This window comes from Mya arenaria, chromosome 1, assembly GCF_026914265.1.
Source record: "Mya arenaria isolate MELC-2E11 chromosome 1, ASM2691426v1".
NCBI lineage: Eukaryota > Metazoa > Mollusca > Bivalvia > Myida > Myidae > Mya > Mya arenaria.
Genome location: NC_069122.1, coordinates 39,248,931 through 39,268,088, shown reverse-complemented (window position 1 = coordinate 39,268,088; position 19,158 = coordinate 39,248,931). Strand labels below are relative to the sequence as shown.

At 36.8% G+C, this 19,158-nt stretch overlaps 1 protein-coding gene across 1 annotated transcript; it reads right to left on the bottom strand.

Moving 5' to 3' along the window:
* Positions 1 to 1,774: 1,774 nt before the first annotated feature.
* Positions 1,775 to 17,884, bottom strand: LOC128236607 (uncharacterized). The gene is made up of 10 exons (XM_052951586.1): positions 17,458 to 17,884; positions 12,980 to 13,187; positions 12,599 to 12,705; positions 11,992 to 12,188; positions 10,715 to 10,883; positions 8,981 to 9,152; positions 6,007 to 6,104; positions 4,980 to 5,124; positions 4,270 to 4,518; positions 1,775 to 2,964 (listed from the first exon to the last, which is right to left on the bottom strand). Exons 1-10 carry the CDS (start codon positions 17,563 to 17,565, stop codon positions 2,819 to 2,821), a joined length of 1,599 nt encoding a protein of 532 aa, XP_052807546.1. The 5' UTR covers positions 17,566 to 17,884; the 3' UTR covers positions 1,775 to 2,818.
* Between the last annotated feature and the right edge of the window lie 1,274 nt (positions 17,885 to 19,158).

The following is a 19,158-nucleotide window of genomic DNA, read 5'->3' as shown; positions in this document are numbered from 1 at the left end:
TAAATAGCCCAAACTAGCCAATTAAACCTTTTACTAAATAGTCCAAACTAGCCAATTAAACCTTTTACTAAATAGCCCAAACTAGCCAATTAAACCTTTTACTAAATAGCCCAAACTAGCCAATTAAACATTTTACTACATAGCCCAAACTAGCCAATTAAACCAACATCTTCATAAGTTATTTTTAAGCAATTAAAATGGTATGTATATATATTGTATACAACGTTGGAGCAATCACAAATCCTACAGTACTCCAAGGTACAACCAAGTTAAAATCTGATATGCTTGCCGATATAAATATTTTTAATATATCGGAATCAGCTGGAAAATTGCATTAATATTGTGTGTCATTGGTATTATTTGAAAGGTAAATACTTTCTGGTTATTAATGATGTCATATTATAAGGGATAACTTTATTGTAGTTTGTGTTTTATGTCCTCTTACTTTTACTGATCAATACCGGACAGGGGCGTAGCTGGGCCTAAAAACTTGTAGGCCCGATGGTTCCACAAGCTTTCTTTCTAAATAAGAAACCAAATGTTGCAATTTCGGAGCATTCCAGGCGAAAAAAAAGCACAATTACATCCATTTTATATGCACATTACACACACTTAAATTTATATGCAATAATTACAAAATCAAGCAATAAACACCAAACTTGTTTTGGTAATACATGTAATAAAACAAACTTTTAAATTGTTCAAAGTGTTTGAGCAGCTATTAGTTTTTATTGCAGTTTTGGTTTATTCAAATTTTGTCACTTTTTGTCTACAAGGCCTATATATAGCTACGCCACTGCCGGACGTCCATTTGCACATTTTGGTATCATTCAAATCGGAAAAGCGTGTTTGTTAAATTCATTTTGAAATAAGGGAAGCGGCTGTTTATATGGACTAGCTCTTTATTATGAATGCGGCTGTGCTTGAGAAAATTTAACATTTTTATTTGGTCTTACATCAAGGCAAACCATATGGTAGAATATGAACTGACATGATCACCTTATCGGTCTAAGGTGTGAAACCGTTTCGAAGCAAGGGTTGGCGTAGTATTTCACATACCTCGTTTTATGATATGCCGAGTCCCCTCGATCAATCATCCCGGAAGTAGAATGAAAAAAAAAATCGATATAAGTATATTGTCAGTGATTTGAGGGGTCCCGAGGTTTAGTTTGCAAATACAAGTCTTCAAGGATGTATATTCATGCATTTTTGACGTTTTTTTAGGCGGTAGACTAGTAATTCAAATCGAAATCAGGTTTCGTGAGATCTACTTTTTGACATGACAATAATGCTTCGGTGTAAAATAGTGCGAATGGAAAACCCACTGTTTAAGTACATTCATAAGATTGCAACTAAAAAAGAACGCCGAAGAATCCTAAATAAAGCTTTGCGAAGAATCGAGGGGAATAGATCATTATAGATTACTTGTGACGTAGAAAATAAAAATGTTTATATACCCTAGAACATATATATATATATATATAGGTTTATGGGTTACTGTTATGACCCTAGCTAATGTTATTACAAATTCATCTCTTTACATAACCTCCTCTTAGTTTTTGACAGGCACATATCGGTTACAGTTTGAGACCATTCAAAATATATGTTGGGTCAGATTTGAATTGCCTGTGAACAGGCTTTCAGCCCTTTTATTCTATTTTATAAGTATTTTTTCTTGGAAAAAATATATATTATGTTCCCAATATGAAGTCATGGGATCCCATCACCAAGTATAGGAACATACGTATTCTGTAAAATACAACAGACATAATGACACTGTTATCAATCTTTTTTTATTTCTTTTCATGAATACATGAAATATACGGTTACCTTATATAACATACAACTTATAATAAGCATTAAGCGATACAAAGCTAAACTATAAAGATAAAATGAACGTCGTGGCAACAGCGTGATTGTTTCAAAGGCATTATTATGTACATATTCGCACATCCGTATACGTACTCGTATAGTATGTCATGCAGAAATAAAACAAACACAATGAAAACTACATGGTCAAGCCCAGTAGCAGAATATTCGAAAATAAACGGCAAGGAACCATGCGACAATGAACTAGAGGCACTGGCCATATTACGAATACATTCATATCGTTGGATTTAAAAGTGAAATTATGTTTTAACAGTTAATTGTGGAAAAATGATCATGTCCAGATAACTAAAACATAATGCGTGGTGGTTTCAATGACCGCGTTGACAAATTTTGCTCCTTTATAGTTATAAGTTCGAAAATTCATGTTTTATGCCTTTTTCTTAAACCGTTAGGAACGGTTTAAGCCATAAAACATTGATTTTTGAACGGAAATATGCAAATCTGCGATCTGATCTTTTGTCAGCAAACTTTTATCACTGGTTTGCAGATATATACGCAAAATTTTGCTCTTTCCAAGACAAAAAAATAAAAAAAAGTTGTAAAAATGGTAAATCTGTGAGAGTGCAGCTTTAATAGGTATGATTTAAATGTCCTACACATTTATGTCCCAAACTGAGGTTACAAAGAGAAGTCCGTCATTCGACTTTCGTTATGTAAGGTCTTTAGTCCATTATATGGATTGTTTCAATTGAAAGCGGTGATATCAAAAAAGTAAAGCTTTGACTGATTAAAATTTCCAATGAACATGTTGAAAAATATCTACCACAATACTTCCTCAAAGACTTTATCTACATCAAGGTGATACCAGTATTACTTGGTCATCCATATTTTGAACATTATTTTATCTATAATGTCCTCGGAATGAATTGAGCGATTATAAAAGCCACGGTCGTGAATTAATGTCACATCTCTTATAATAAAAGGCATGTCAGTTGCTTCTCGGACTTTTGCTCGCTGCAAACTCCCGCGCGCGTTCCCGGAGCGACTTCCGGAGGATCTTCCCCGAGGCGGTCCGCGGGATTTCCTGTACAAACTCCACCCCTCCCCGCAGCTTCATGTGGGGAGCCACCTGGTCTGAAATGTGAGCGAAAGGCAAACTAAAGATAAATATCCTGTCGGCGTCTTTTTAATAAAATAAGTTTTAGTAATGTGTTAAATATGCTTTCTTCTTATTCTTCTCAAAGTTTGTTTCGAAGAGATATCATATCGAGTTTTCTTTTGGAATTCACTTGATTCTCATTTTCAGCATGCTCGAATTGCTTGGTACTCGAGTACGCTATGCACTTAACCATGTGCGTGTGTAGTTTATCATGTGCGTGTGCACTTTATCATGTGCTTGTGCATTTTATTATGTGCGTGTGGACTTTATCATGTGCGTGTGCAGTTTATCATGATTGTGTGCGTGTACAGTTTATCATGTGCGTGTGCAGTTAATCATGCGCATGTGCACTTTATCATATGCGTGTGCACTTTATCATGTGCGTGTGCAGTTTATCATGATTGTGTGCGTGTGCAGTTTATCATGTGCGTGTGCACTTTATCATGTGCGTGTGCAGTTTATCATGATTGTGTGCGTGTACAGTTTATCATATGCGTGTGCACTTTATCATGTGCGTGTGCAGTTTATCATGATTGTGTGCGTGTACAGTTTATCATATGCGTGTGCACTTTATCATGTGCGTGTGCAGTTTATCATGATTGTGTGCGTGTACAGTTCATCATGTGCGTGTGCAGTTAATCATGTGCATGTGCACTTTATCATATGCGTGTGCACTTTATCATGTGCGTGTGCAGTTAATCATGTGCGTATGCACTTTATCATGTGCTTGTGAACTTTATCATGTGCGTGTGCAGTTTATCATGTGCGTGTGCAGTTTATCATATGCGTATCATGTGCGTGTGCACTTTATCATGTGCAGTTAATCATGTGCGTGTGCAGTTTATCATGTGCGTGTGCACTTTATCATGTGCGTGTGCACTTTATTATGTGCAGTTCATCATGTGCGTGTGCAGTTTATCATGTGCGTGTGTAGTTTATCATGTGCGTGTGCAGTTTATTACGTGCGTGTGCAGTTTATTATGTGCGTGTGAAATTTATCATGTGCGTGTGCAGTTTATCATGTGCGTGTGAACTTTATCATGTGCGTGTGCAGTTTATCATGTGCGTGTGCGTGTGCAGTTTATCATGTGCGTGTGCACTTTTTCATGTATGTGTGTATTTATAACCGATACTGTACCCCTGTGTGTATACCATGGCATTATTTCAAGTCACCAAACATACAATATAACAACATACGTTTTAACTTTATGCACATGCTTTAATTTCAATATAATCTCAAAAATCGTAATACTGTGATTCAGTTAGAAAATGTTTCACACCTGCTACAAACGTAAGCACATCTTGTTCCGTTAATGTCCGTCCTGCCTTGAGTACGACATACGCGCGCGGGAGTTCTCCAGCGTCGACATCCAGCATCCCGACGACCCCTACGTCAGCAATGGCGTCATGGCGTAGCAGGATGTCTTCGAGCGTTGCGGGGGCGACCTGGAATGCCTTGTACTTGATAAGCTCCTTGAGTCTGTCAACAACAAACAGGAATCCGTCCTCGTCCTCGTACCCGATGTCACCTGATACGGAAGTGGTACGTGATTAATGTCAGTATATTTTTTTGTTTAAAACGTTTTTCTTCTTAAAGTGACACTCTTTTTCAAAATCAATATTTGCTGATAAACCTTTAACTTCTTACTAAATAATGCATTAATGGAAAATATTAATTACTGAAAAAAAAATGTAACCGTGTATTTAATAGCAAAAAGCGTAAACATATTAAATGATTGGTGAATGCTCAAAGATTTATTGTGGTCTACTATAGTCCCACAAGGTAGAAATACCATGTTTATGCTTATTTTGTTCAAATTAAACTCGGTATCCTTCATAATAACCTTTGTTTTCGACATTTATTCATCCTTTTTGCAATAACAAAACAATATTATTAATTGTGGTAAATCTTACCTGGGAGTAAGAGTGTATCTTTAAATGTATCCACAAAATAAGAACAAAAACACGCTGTATCACGACACGAACTGACCTGTTCTTGCCCATCCGTCTGGTGTAAATAGTTCCCGTGTCTGCTCGGGTAGCTCGTGGTAGCCAAGAGAGAGTTGCGGGCCTTTTACCCAGATCTCACCTTCCTCGTTCACACCCATGATCCGTCCTGAATCGACGTCTACTATCTGTAATATGAGATTATTTATATAACAATTTGACTGAAGCGCTCGATTTCCCGTGCTTGCAGTACTGCAGAGCGTATATTTGGGACCTAGGTCAGTATTCATAAAACATCTTCTTAAGTCATTTTCTACCTTAAGTCATGTTGCTTAACTTATGCACCAGTCAATTGTAAACACGGCCCCCAGTTCCGTGGAATAGCGGGGACTTTGACTTTCAGTCCAGCCAAGCCCGGGTAAAATCCACGGCCTGCCACTTAAAAGACATTAAATGTATCATCTAAGGAGTTATGCTGAGTATGGTGGAGTGAGCGAATTATATTACTTCATTAATTTTTACACAAAATGTTCTAACTATGATACACTCTAAGATGTAAAGTTTGAACATATAAGGTAAAGTCTTAATGACTTAGCAGGACACGTTTTTTACCCATTAATTTACTAAATATGTTCTAGCTATACAACGTTGCGCCGCTACATTCATTGTGTAGTTAGACACTTAAAGGCCTAGTTTAAGCCTTCTATAAGTCACCCCCCCCCCCCCCAAAAAAAAAAACAAAAAAAAAAACAAAAAAAAAAAAACAACAACAACAACAACAACAAAAAACAAAACAAAAAAAACCCTGTGTACAGTACACAACCTCTGTGTATTGATCTGAATCTACTTGCCTTGATCCCTCTTATCAGATCTCTGATCTGAGTATCCTATTGTGCAATTTGGGATGTTTTATTATAGAAATGGACCCTAAATGGCCCTGAACCAATAAACGAATATACAGGAAATTGGCCCCTACTGTGACACCAGTGCAAATAGCAGTAGATGCACAGCAGGAGATTATCATGACATTTCCTTAAACTAGGCCTTTAATAAAGAATTATGGCGCTAACCTTCATTTCTACAAGCGGGAGCAGTTTGCCCACTGATTTGTATCTGGAGTTGTCCCGTCCATTTAGGTGAGTCACGCCTACTTCTGTCATCCCGTAACCTTGGTAACAACATAAATTTGGATTAGAAGGCATAGAGTAAAACAGCAATCTTAAAATTAAAAAAAAAAAACATAGTAAAAAACAGCATCTTTAGATAAACTTGCATTGGATAGAACGTCATCTTTGGATAAGAAGGCATTGCGTAGAACCGCCGCATCTTTGAATTAAAAGGCTTTGGGTAGAACAACATCTTTGGATAAGAATGCATTGCGTAGAACAGCATCTTTGGATAAGGCGTAGAACAGCATCTTTGGATTAGAAGGCATTGCGTGGAACAGCATCTTTGGATTAGAAGGCATTGCGTGGAACAGCATCTTTGGATTAGAAGGCATTGCGTAGAACAGCATCTTTGGATTAGAAGGTATTGCGTGGAACAGCTTCTTTCGATTAGAAGGCATAGCGTAGAACAGCATCTTTGGATTAGAGGCATTGCATAGAATAGCATCATTGGATTAGAAGACATTGCGTAGAACAGCATCTTTGGATTAGAAAGGCATTGTGTAGAACAGCATCTTTCGATTAGAAAGGCATTGCGTAGAAGAGCATCTTTGGATTAGAATGCATTGTGTAGAACTGCATCTTTGGATAAGAAGGCATTGGGTAGAAAATCATCTTTGGATTAGAAGGCATTACGTAGAACAGCATCTTTGTATGAGAAGTGATTGTGTAGAACAGCATCTTTGTATGAGAAGTGATTGCGTAGAACAGCATCTTTGTATGAGAAGTGATTTGTGTAGAACTGCATCTTTGTATGAGAAGTGATTGTGTAGAACTGCATCTTTGTATGAGAAGTGATTGCGTAGAACAGCATCTTTGTATGAGAAGTGATTGCGTAGAACAGCATCTTTGTATGAGAAGTGATTGCGTAGAACAGCATCTTTGCATGAGAAGTGATTGCGTAGAACTGCATCTTTGTATTAGAAGTGATTGCGTAGAACAGCATCTTTGTATGAGAAGTGATTGCGTAGAACAGCATCTTTGTATGAGAAGTGATTGCGTAGAACAGCATCTTTGTATGAGAAGTGATTGCGTAGAACAGCATCTTTGTATGAGAAGTGATTGCGTAGAACAGCATCTTTGTATGAGAAGTGATTACGTAGAACAGCATCTTTGTATGAGAAGTGATTACGTAGAACAGCATCTTTGTATGAGAAGTGATTACGTAGAACAGCATCTTTGTATGAGAAGTGATTGCGTAGAACAGCATCTTTGTATGAGAAGTGATTGCGTAGAACAGCATCTTTATATGAGACGTGATTGCGTAGAACAGCATCTTTGGATGACAAGGCATTGCGTAGAACAGCATCTTTGTATGAGAAGTGATTGCGTAGAACAGCATCTTTGGATGAGAAGTGATTGTGTAGAACTGCATCTTTGGATGACAAGGCATTGCGTAGAACAGCATCTTTGTATGAGAAGTGATTGCGTAGAACAGCATCTTTGGATGAGAAGTGATTGTGTAGAACTGCATCTTTGTATGAGAAGTGATTGCGTAGAACAGCATCTTTGTATGAGAAGTGATTGCGTAGAACAGCATCTTTGTATGAGACGTGATTGCGTAGAACAGCATCTTTGTATGAGACGTGATTGCGTAGAACAGCATCTTTGGATGAGAAGTGATTGCGTAGAACAGCATCTTTGGATGACAAGGCATTGCGTAGAACAGCATCTTTGGATGAGAAGTGATTGTGTAGAACAGCATCTTTGGATGACAAGGCATTGCGTAGAACAGCATCTTTGGATGAGAAGTGATTGTGTAGAACAGCATCTTTGGATGAAAAAGCATTGCGTGGAACTGCATCTTTGGATGACAAGGCATTGCGTAGAACAGCATCTTTGTATGAGAAGTGATTGCGTAGAACTGCATCTTTGGATAACAAGGCATTGTGTAGAACTGCACCTTTGGATGACAAGGCATTGCGTAGAACAGCATCTTTGTATGAGAAGTGATTGTGTAGAACTGCATCTTTGGATAAGAAGGCATTGTGTAGAACAGCATCTTTGTATGAGAAGTGATTGTGTAGAACGGCATATTTGGATAAGAAGGCATTGTGTAGAACAGCATCTTTGGATGAAAAAGCATAGCGTGGAACTGCATCTTGGGATGCGATTGCATTGCGTAGAACTGCATCTTTGGATGAGAATGCATTGCGTGGAACTGCATCTTAGGATTAGAAGGCATTGCGTAGAACTGCATCTTTGGATTTGAAGGCATTGCTTAGAACTGCATCTTTGGATTAGATGGCATTGTGTAGAACAGTGTCTCTGGATGAGAAGGCATTGCGTAGAACTGCATCTTTTGTCGATTAAATCGACAGGACCTATACTAAAAATCGTGTTTCACATCTAAGAGATACAGCAGAAGGAGAATGTTTCCCACACGCGTTTAGTCACATGCGACATGTGCATTTCAAATGACACTGACGCCGATGACGGAAACACTTTAAGAGTGCATGACAAAACCTCCTAGGACGAAATGCACCATCACGTATTGAACAGACGAATTAATCCCCCACCCCGAAAAATTGTGATTGAATTGTTACTGAGAAGACATGTTGTAAAATGTAATACACTTTACCCCTAAAACAATGTATTAGGTTAATAAATATAAACAACATTTGCTTATGCTAAAATTTGTGAGGTGGAGTTTGTCCGTCTCACACAATTCCTCGGCTTTTCAAGCTATACAGAAGGGCTAAAATCAACCCATTTATGTGAATAAACCTTTTCTTGCAGCTCAAATTTACCTAAGACGTGAAATAATGCAAACAGTAAACTTGAAACCAGGCGACTAAGATAATATCAAACACTGTGTTAAACTTTTTTGTTGAAATGATACTACCCTCAGTATCTAGTTATTTTCAATCGACTGTACCTTGATGAATACACTGAATGTTGAGCTTAGTTTTCACCGTGTCCTCAATCTCCTTGCTGAGAGGGGCCGCTCCGCAGATTATTTGTGTTACAGAGGAGAGATCGTAGTTGGCCACCTTCGGGTACTTGGAAAACAACACCATGACTGGAGGTACTACTTGGAGTAGGTTTGGCTGTAGCGAGAACAGTGTGTTTATACCACGTGATAAATTACGTAGCAAATGCTACGTCGCAATGCAACATTTTGCTTCCGTTTTTCATTTTCTTCACCATTTTCAATGAAACAAAGGGCTGCGTCTATAACGCTTAAAGAGCCCCGCCTTCGTTTCATTACCGGAGTTTGATTTGGTGATTGGTTTCCTCAAACACTTCGACATCTTTCCAAACTAATGTATTGACAGTGCTACATCAGGCGGCGGTTTACGAAAGTGTTTTAAGATGCTATATATTAAACTCTCAATAATGATCCAGTAAAAGACCGAAGGCAGGGCTATGTAAGCGGCGTAGACTGCGCCATGTTTTATTTAATATGATGAATAAATAGTAAAGTTATCTTTGTTTCAAGTTTTTATGTGAAGCAAAAAATGCCTTCCTACGTACGTAGCACTTATGACGTAATTTATCGCGTGGTATACACTTACTAGAGAATAATATGTTTTATAAATATAATTATTTGTAGTCGAAAATAATTGATTCTGTTTTACATGGGAGAATCGTAGTTGGCCAATTTGGGTACTTGAAAATATCGCCATCAGTGGAGGTACCACTTGGAGCAGGCTGGGCTGTGAATTTGATGTAGAAATATTCATGGTAATTAAATAAAAAGAAATGACAACAACTATGATCGATTTTAAGTTGGGAAGGTTATGGGTTCTTATGAGAAATCCATCATCACTATCACAGAAGGTACCACTTTTATTAGGTTGGGCTTAACGATGATTTGGTATATGTGTGATAAAATACGGCTTCACAAATGAGGCCATACCAAATTTATTCTTTGTATAACATTAACTGATTACCATGAAATTTTATCGATAAGGTCATATCCATGTGTTCTACATTTGACTAGCCATTTATCTGTGTACACTTAACACTATTTTCCTAACTAATCGTGCCTGATTGCATCATTATCAGCTCCTTCAATCCTTAAATCTGTTTGTTTTGGCTGATTGTGGAGGTATATGTATTGTTCATAACTTACGATTTGAAAGACGAAATACAACCCGTCCGATGAAGCTAAATTGTGGTATTGCCTTAGTCGAGGCTGACCTCCATTTAAGTATGTTTGACATCAAGTCATTTATTGTGTCCAAGACCGTTCGATTCGTTCTAGCAAACCATATCTGTTTACATGATAATGTCGTGATTGGACACCGGTGCGGCATCTTTATTTTCATTCGGAACTCCTCGGCCATTTTTATCGAAAACAACTTCGGATAAATATGGACAGTTTACAATGTCGGACATCGGTACACGTTAACTACGCTGCAAGTAGATCGCGTAGTAATTTCAATTTAGCAGGTAAACTTAATGACTTAACACTTGGGAATTTTAATTATGTTTGCATTAATACAATTCACTGACAATCAATTCAAACTTAAATCTACAAATTCAAGCTACAACACTACATTTAATAAATTCAAAATTTTACGAACTACTTCTAACGATGTACCGGCATACATCCGAGGTCGTTTTCAATAAAAATGGCCGAGGAGCTCCGAATGCTTTAATTTACCTTATATTTCTCGATGAGGTAGAGGTATTTATCGGGTTCAAACATTGACATGACGACGAGCCTTGCACCAAGATGATGGGCGTAGTAGCTGACTAAGTAGAGGCCATAAGCGTGGAAGAATGGCAGGAATACAACCAAAGTGTCGGCGCTTGTGTTCAGTCCGGCGCATCTGAGAACAATTAAAAGAAAATATGAGTTGAGCTTGGAGGAAGGGACATGCGAATTATAGATGATCAGGTTTAGGCCGAATACCTGGGGAAATAGAAGAAACAGGACCAGGGCGCTTTTGATCAATTTGTCGCAACCAAAAGGCATTATTGATTGTAAGAGACATACAGTCGAACCCCGTTGGCTCGAACACCCAGGGACCGGTGAAAATACCTCGAGCCACAGGAAATTCGAGCCAAGCGGTAATGCTAACATTGAATAAATTTGGTCCTTAACATCCAGTTCGAGCAAGCGAGAAAATTGAGCCAAGCGAGTACGAGCCAACAGGGTTCGACTGTATATTTTGGGCATGTGGATTATTTGTCATAGCTCTCCATTTAAACACTGTAGAATGTTACGACAACGACGTTCTTTTCGCAAAACCAGGGTCGTAGCTAGGCCAAAAAAATGTAGACCTGATGGTTCTCTGTGAGTTTGGGGACTTTATATGTGCATTACACACACTCAATTTTATGTGCAATGATTACAATAAAATCAACCAATACACCCTGTACGTAGTTTAAATAAACACCAAACTATAGTTAAAATAAACTAACTTTTTAGTTGTTCAAAGTGTTTGAGTAGCTATTAGTTTTTATTGCATTTTTGGGTTGTTTAATTTTTGTCATTTTTCAAAAAAAGTTGCAGGCCCAGGTCTACATGGCCTATATATGTAGCTACGCGACTGAACACCTAGTCACATACGTGCGAAAATAAGCATTGGCTCATATTTTCATGAGAAATAATCTGTTACACAGTAAGTGTAAGATTTGGTGAATTTAAGACGTATTTTTTCAACAACAAAAAAACAACAATCCTAGCCGGATATCCACTGTTTGCAATATGACATAACAAAACGAATATTACAATTAACACTCGCTATGACGTGGTCTTTCGCACCTCGGGAAAAGGTTCGAGTTAACGAACATTTGACATAACCGAAAAAAACATGTCTCATTTTCCCCAAAATATTCGAAAGAAGTTCTGCATAATCGGAATTTCGAGATATCCGAGTTCGACATAGCGAGTTTCGACTGTATGTTTAAAATAACAAAAAATAAACAACTGACCTCTGTTGTAGGGTATTAGCCACGATGGAGTAGTGTGTCATACGGACGGCTTTCGGGAATCCTGTTGTACCGGAAGAGGACATGAGGGCCGCTACATCTGATTTGGGGTCTATATCCGGTGACACGTAAGGGCCATGTGAGTGGTCAAACAGGGACCGGAAGCTGGTGTAGCCTGGAGACTCCCCAAACATTATTATCTGCGAAGTCCGAGCAAAATGGTCACAGAAAACACTTTATGGCGACCAGTTTTATTGGATCGACATAAAGGTCATTATAACATAACGTCAAAACAAGTTATTTCATTGAGCTCAATGAAAATACGAATGCGTTTGGTTTAATTTTACACCTTTTGTATTTCGGTTATATCGAATGCTCGTTATATCGAAGTTTTTTTTCCTGAGGTCGCCACGACTTCGACTAAGCGAGTTTTGACTGTACAATTTGCTGCATTTTTCAGTCTTCTTATTACATACATGATGGTTTTTATGACAAACATCCACGGTTCCATTTACATATGTTAACAAATGCTACGAACAATTCACTGCAACTTAATACGATGTTGAAAGATGATGATTCATGATTAAGGTTTAAACCTTTGACTACGTACCTTAATAGTTGGAAATTCTGCTGATGCCTCTTTTACCTTGGGTAAAAGTTCTGAAGTGGTCATGATAAACTTCGACTTACATTGCTTGAATACTTTCACAATGTCATCTGAAATCATGGTACATATATCTTAGTATGAGCTGTTAGGCTGTTTTTATAATTAAAATTGCAAAAAAATCATCATCATCATCATCATCATCATCATCATCATCATCACTATCATCATCATCATCATCATCATCATCATCACCATCATAATAATCATCATAATCATCATTTTAGAAGTAGAAGTAGCTATGCACCAACGACGATCTACCCCCCCCCCCCCCCCATCCACCCTGTCGATGAATCTTTGCAGTTCAAACATCAATAACGCTTCTACCTTTTGTATACATTGGGTTGACTGGTTGAAACGTTCCCGCAATCAACGTGGTAGCGTAGAACGCCACGAGGTAGTCTGGGTGATTCGGTGAGACGACACAGATGACGTCATTCTTTTGTACGCCGAATGCCTGCAGCCCGCTCGCGGCGCTCTCCACCTCCATTGCCAACTTCCGGTATGAAGTCTCTTCCTCGGTAGTTCCATCGACCTGATGACATGAGATGCTTTTATAATATTAATGACTTTACTGACTAACACATTATTTCTGTGTGCTATGCACCAGTCAATTGTAACCACGCCCCCCCCCCTCTCCCTAGGTCCGGGGGTATACCTGGGATAGCCGTGTAAATGGGCCATGTTTTTACATTTCGTGTGGCCCCGCAGTGCCGGGCGAATGCGGTGGTTTTGTCTTCGCACCAAATATAGCGGGTAATGGACCTTACCTAGGGTCCCTGGGGTGCGGGGGCATTTGGTGGGGATTTTACATGGGCTTGGCTGGACCGAATGTCAAATTCCCGCTAATCTTTGGACCTGGGGGGGGGGGGGGGGGGGGCGTGGTTACAATTGACTGGTGCATTACATATTCTTTAAATGCGTTTGTGTACTTAATCTCAAATGCACAATAGCTCCTTTTAAGCTGAAATGAGTAGGACAACTCCAAACTTTGATTTATAGTATAATGCATTATATATAATGTATACATAATTTTTGTACGTGTTTGTATATATATTAAATAAATGGCCAACAACGTCAGAACTGCTTGATATTTTAAATAGGGTGAAAGATTTTCAATGTTTATTAACGCAAATGATTTTTTTTTCTTTCACTCCAGGTATGTTTCTATTAGTCATTAAGTAGACTCTAACTTTAACGTGTCCGGCAATAAGACTTTAAGCCTGTTAAGGCAGCGCCTTAGTTCATAATATAATATTATTGACTTAACTGACTAAAAAATATTAGTAAGAAAGAGATTGGTCGTGTATTTAACATGCTTTATCATCACTTTATTTTGCACAGAAGACAAAAAAAAAACAAAAAAACACGACGAAACCTTTAATCTAATAGGGTCTTTAGATCAAACATAAAGGCAATAATACTTGTAAATACAAATACATAATTTTGGAATTAAAATATTATCAAGCCGTGGTAGAAACCTAACGCCAATTCATTTATCTTTATCTCGTCTACAAATGTAATGCCCACAAAATGCAATGACCGTAACGTGACCTCAGTGTACTGAATGTTTTATTATAGCCCTGTACTATTAAGAGTAAGACAGTTTGATGTCAGATAAAAACAGAATTTGCTCTATATACAAATAGCTGCAGCAAATTAAAGGGACACACGTCTTAAAGCAACTGTGCACCAGATGATCAATTTGCAAGAAAAAAAGAAAATGGTCGAAAACTGACATAAACTTGGTATTAATGTGTACAATGCATTGAAACTTACTAACTGAAGTACCACATAGTTTACAATTTGTTTAAGTTTAGCAGTTATTTCGTATTTTTCCATTAAAAAAGACTACTGGGTATGTCTACCTAGTAGAATTCATTCCTTATGCGTGATTGGTTAGTCGATGTTATCACGTGATATTACCAATTTAGATATATAGCTTAAAAATACCACTCGTTTGGAATAAGCCTTGGTAGCACAGTGGATACTACACTACGCTGCAATATTGGCGACACGGGTTCGAATCCGGTCTCCGAATTTTTTTTTACAGTTTGGTACTTCTTACTATGATGATATCAAAGCGTAACACATTCTATTAAATAATTTGCCTGAGATTTGTTACAGAAAAAAACAACAACTTTTTTTGGTGCCAATCAGGCCCCAATATTACGAAAATACTCAAGTCAAATCTCAATCTCAGTCTCAACACTTTTTATCAAATTACAGCATCATATGATTCAAAATTGTAAATGTTTTACCCTTTTTAAAATCACATTCTCTCATTCATTATGTTGATAAAAGCATTGGTCAATAAGTTTTATAAAAAAAAAAGATGAGAGCAAAAATTGTACTTGAGTCCAATTTATTATTTTTGAGTTTTACTCAAGTACATTTTGTGCTGTAGAAATGTTGTTTTTTTAGAATATTGATCAATTATGTTTATCAACATAATGCATTTGAGAATGTGCTTTTAAAAATAGTAAAACATTAGTATTTTTTAATAATGACATACTAATGTCGAACAATGAGTTTAGATTGAGATTGAGATTTGACTTAAGTACTTTCGTGATATTGGGGCCAGGTGTTCAGTCCCTTTAACTTGTTAGACGTCGATAATTTTACAAACGTGTGTATTGTGAACAAATGTATGGTTGTATCAATGCAAACTCGTCATAAGGCGTTCAAATAAAATGTTTTTGGTTTAAAATATTTTAAAAATGTGACATAAAAAGCGACAAATTGTTTTTTTTTTCGATATAAAAAGTGATATAATATTAAGCTAAAATTTACATACAAGAAGTAACTGTCGGTTAGTGCTTGGAGTTTGTTTGTATAAAAATAATGAAAATCTCAACTGAAACAAATCTAGTGGGAAATATATCGCCAATATTAAATCTTTAAGAGGGTCCCCGTAAGTATGAGGAATGTTAGCCGGCGGTTTCTCACACAAAAGACGTTTGCTCTGGAACTTAAATTTCTACAAATTTATACGGCTATAGGAAACGGGACGAGATTAAACTAGATTCGCGTAGTGATTTAAATATAGCATTTAAACCTAAGGTCTCTACTCTTGGGAATCTTAGTTATTTATGCAATAATAACTTCACTGGCAATCAATTTAAATTAGGTAATACAAAATACACGTTAACACACTACACTTAATTATTAAATATTTTTTATTAACTATTTCTACCGATGTACCAGCATATATCCGAGGCTATTTCCGTGGAAAATGGCCGAAAAGTTCGAATTGAGATTGTAATGTACTATATAAGATATAATTAAAGATATAGTTGTTTAACATGGAAGTTTGTCTCATTTATTTTCTATGATTAATTATTATAAATTAATGTCTCACCATAATGGAGGCAATAAAGAGTGTCTCTCGTATACATTATTCGAAATGTTTCATTTACATGCATTGTTTCATTTCATAGAGTTGCTTATTTGGTATATGCAAATACGAAACTCATTACAACACAGTGATTTTCCCTATTTGCAATACTATATTTTGAATAAGGAGTTCGGAAAGAAATAAGGCCTAAAAAATATGTCTGTTTCGAGTAACCCGATCCTACCTATAAAAATGCGCCGACCCTAACTATTTTTTTCCGTTTCTGAGCAAAAAAATATTCGTTAGCGAATAGAGAGTTACGAAGGGCGGATAAATGGGAATTGGACGATCAGAATTATTGTTTATATGATAAAACAAAGTCAGGCAATGACAGTAATGTAGGAAAGACTGCCATGTGCAAGGAAACACTCTGAACTTACGACCGATTTTGAATTTTTTTTTTTTTTTTTAAATCCCTACCTACCCTACCTAAAAATATTGGGAAGGTTACCCTAAACAAACATTTTTTTTTGGAACTCTACCGGCGGTAGGTGAAATATACCGCTTTTGAGACCCTTCTAACGTCATAACGCTTTCCCGTCAAAATCTACCGACAATTTGAGCTTTTAAAAAAAGCTCAAAATTATATCAAATTGGCCTTAAATTTACTTTTAAAAACAACCATGCTAAAATACCATACTGTCACGTTAAAGTAAACAACTTGTCAAATCACTTCACACTCCGGCCTAGATCGTTGCTAGGTTACCAGTACGGTACAAAAAAGACTAATTAGCATTCTTTGTTAATTAGCATTAATCAGAATTTTTGTAAATATCAAAGACATTATAGAACTGTCAAAACACTAAAGAAAACAACATTTCCAAGGTGTTATTAATTATTTAGTGTATACAATTTTACGACATTTTGGCGGGAACATTGACATACACAATTCTGCAGTCGTCTGCACTTACACTCCGACCTGTTTTTGCAGTCTGATTTGATAGTTTAGCAGCTGTTCTAAATATAAACTTGTTTTTACAAGTCAGAGGTAATATCCGTCTGTTTCTCAATCAAAAACAGTAACATATAACAAGTCTTTTAAGCATGACATATTTTATGCGTATTTTCCGAAAATCTAAAAACAGTAACAAATATCAAGATTTTGCTTACATTGTCTCCATCATTGTTTTTGACTGAAAATTAAAGGAATTAAAACACTCCGAAATCATTCTGGTAAACGGACATTTGCCCCCCCGGACATTTGCCCCCCCGGATGTATTCTACCGCTTTTGAACCAAAACTACCGCTTTTGAGACCTAAATCCACCTCTCTGTCATTGCCAAAGGTTCACAAGTAACTTATAATTTAGTGATCGGCATGGTGATAGCTCACAATTAGTAGTTATAAAGGAAGAAGAAGACATTTATGCACTTTCCATTTTTAGCAACAAAAACAACACAAGTCTTACTATTGCAACAGAGTCACCGAACGTCTTCATCCTGTCCAGTAGAAATTGCCCCATGTTTATGACGGGAATATCGTCAAGGGTCAATTTAGAATGTCCAGACATCGCCATTATTTTCACTTATCCAAGATTTTCTATAATTTCAATGATTTTTGCACGAAAATTTAAACCTTCGAAATGTGCAATTTCTGTTTAGCAACTACCTGTATTTTATGCACAATTGTATAGTGCAAACTCCAATCGCTGCACGTTTTGATAAAAAACCAACAGAACAAACTGTATAGTATATTGCACCACATAAATCTGTATCTAATCGTGTCCTATTGACAGGAATATAGCGTAAAATACGAGTTCATAAAAGGTGTCAAGTACAGTTTGTATTTCATTCTTTCCACGAATCAAGTTAACAAACCACAACCGTGAAACCAGGTCACCGCCCGCTACAAAGTAGAATCCGCTGCTCCGATTACGTAACTTGATAACTTTAAGGCCATGACTTTAAATTGCGTTTCCCGACCGACTCTCAAAACAATATACCGATTGCTTTTGACCTGTTCGATGGTCTTTTTTATAACGGAATTAAGTAAGTTCAAAACCTACCCTTGCCTACATTTAAACACTTGGGTAGCTATATATACTCGTTTCCGCAAAACACCCTACGCTCGGGTCGGAATAAACCTATCTTACACTCTCGGCCATGGAAGATACTTATAATCTTCCTAATAGGAGATATGCATTTGATATGCAAATATGATATGTGATTCGCAATTCTAGTAGAGCATTACAAATATGTACAAAAAGTTTTCATAAAGGGGGATAATACTACCCTATGTACTGTTCTTTGAAAAACAACAACAGAAATAAACAACATGATAAACCATGGCTCTATTAGTCCCGTCATATCGTAATGAAATGTTATTAAATTGGGCACTTTTGGTTAAAATTATGAGACTTTCCCTGAAAACACATAGGCATGTTATGGTTAAAAAAAGCACAGGGCCCACCTAAATTTCGTCCAAGATGGCCGCCAAAATCCAAGATGGCCGCAATCACCCTTCATGCTATAAAGAGAAATTGTCATAAAAAATAAGTTGTTATATTACCTCAGTAAATACATTTTTTGACTTTACAATTTAGTCAAAATATTACAAAGAAACACTATAAAATAGAAATATTAGGTGTTTCTTTTATAGAATAAGCTTTTTGTATCCATGGCAGCCATTTTCCACCGACAAGATTTGTTCGCTAATGTGATTGACCAAAATCCTGTTTTTCTTCTTACAGTACAATTATTTTGTATATTTGTTCTCTAAGTATGTATAGAATACATGTATATGTTGTCAATAGTGTCTGTTTTAGAAAATAAAACAATTCCAATTGCAACAAAAAGCTTCTTTCATCTAATGCTTATAATCATTACTTGAAATGCCTATACAAAATAATGGAATGACACCCAATTGTGGCATTTTCATTCATTGACCCTGATAGGGCCTTGACCATATCCTTGAAGTAGTCAATGCAGCATGTAATTTTAAGGTACGTATATAAATAATATACATTGAAATAAACAGAAATATCTTTTTAAATGGGTGTCATCCTTGGAGATGGAAAATACTCATTTAGATAATCATGGTGGACATCTTGAACGCCATCTTGTATTTCCCGGTCATCATCATACATAGGTTACACAAAATTAAGTTAAAA

Bases quoted from the DNA above. Each gene is read 5' to 3' on its own strand.
- LOC128236607 (XM_052951586.1), bottom strand. From the start codon at position 17,565: ATGGCGATGTCTGGACATTCTAAATTGACCCTTGACGATATTCCCGTC. The intron at 12,189-12,598 runs GTACGTAGTCAA...CGGACTTCGCAG, and splicing joins CAGAATTTCCAACTATTAAG to ATAATAATGTTTGGGGAGTC. The intron at 9,153-10,714 runs GTAAATTAAAGC...TTCTCGCTACAG, and splicing joins ACCTCATCGAGAAATATAAG to CCAAACCTACTCCAAGTAGT.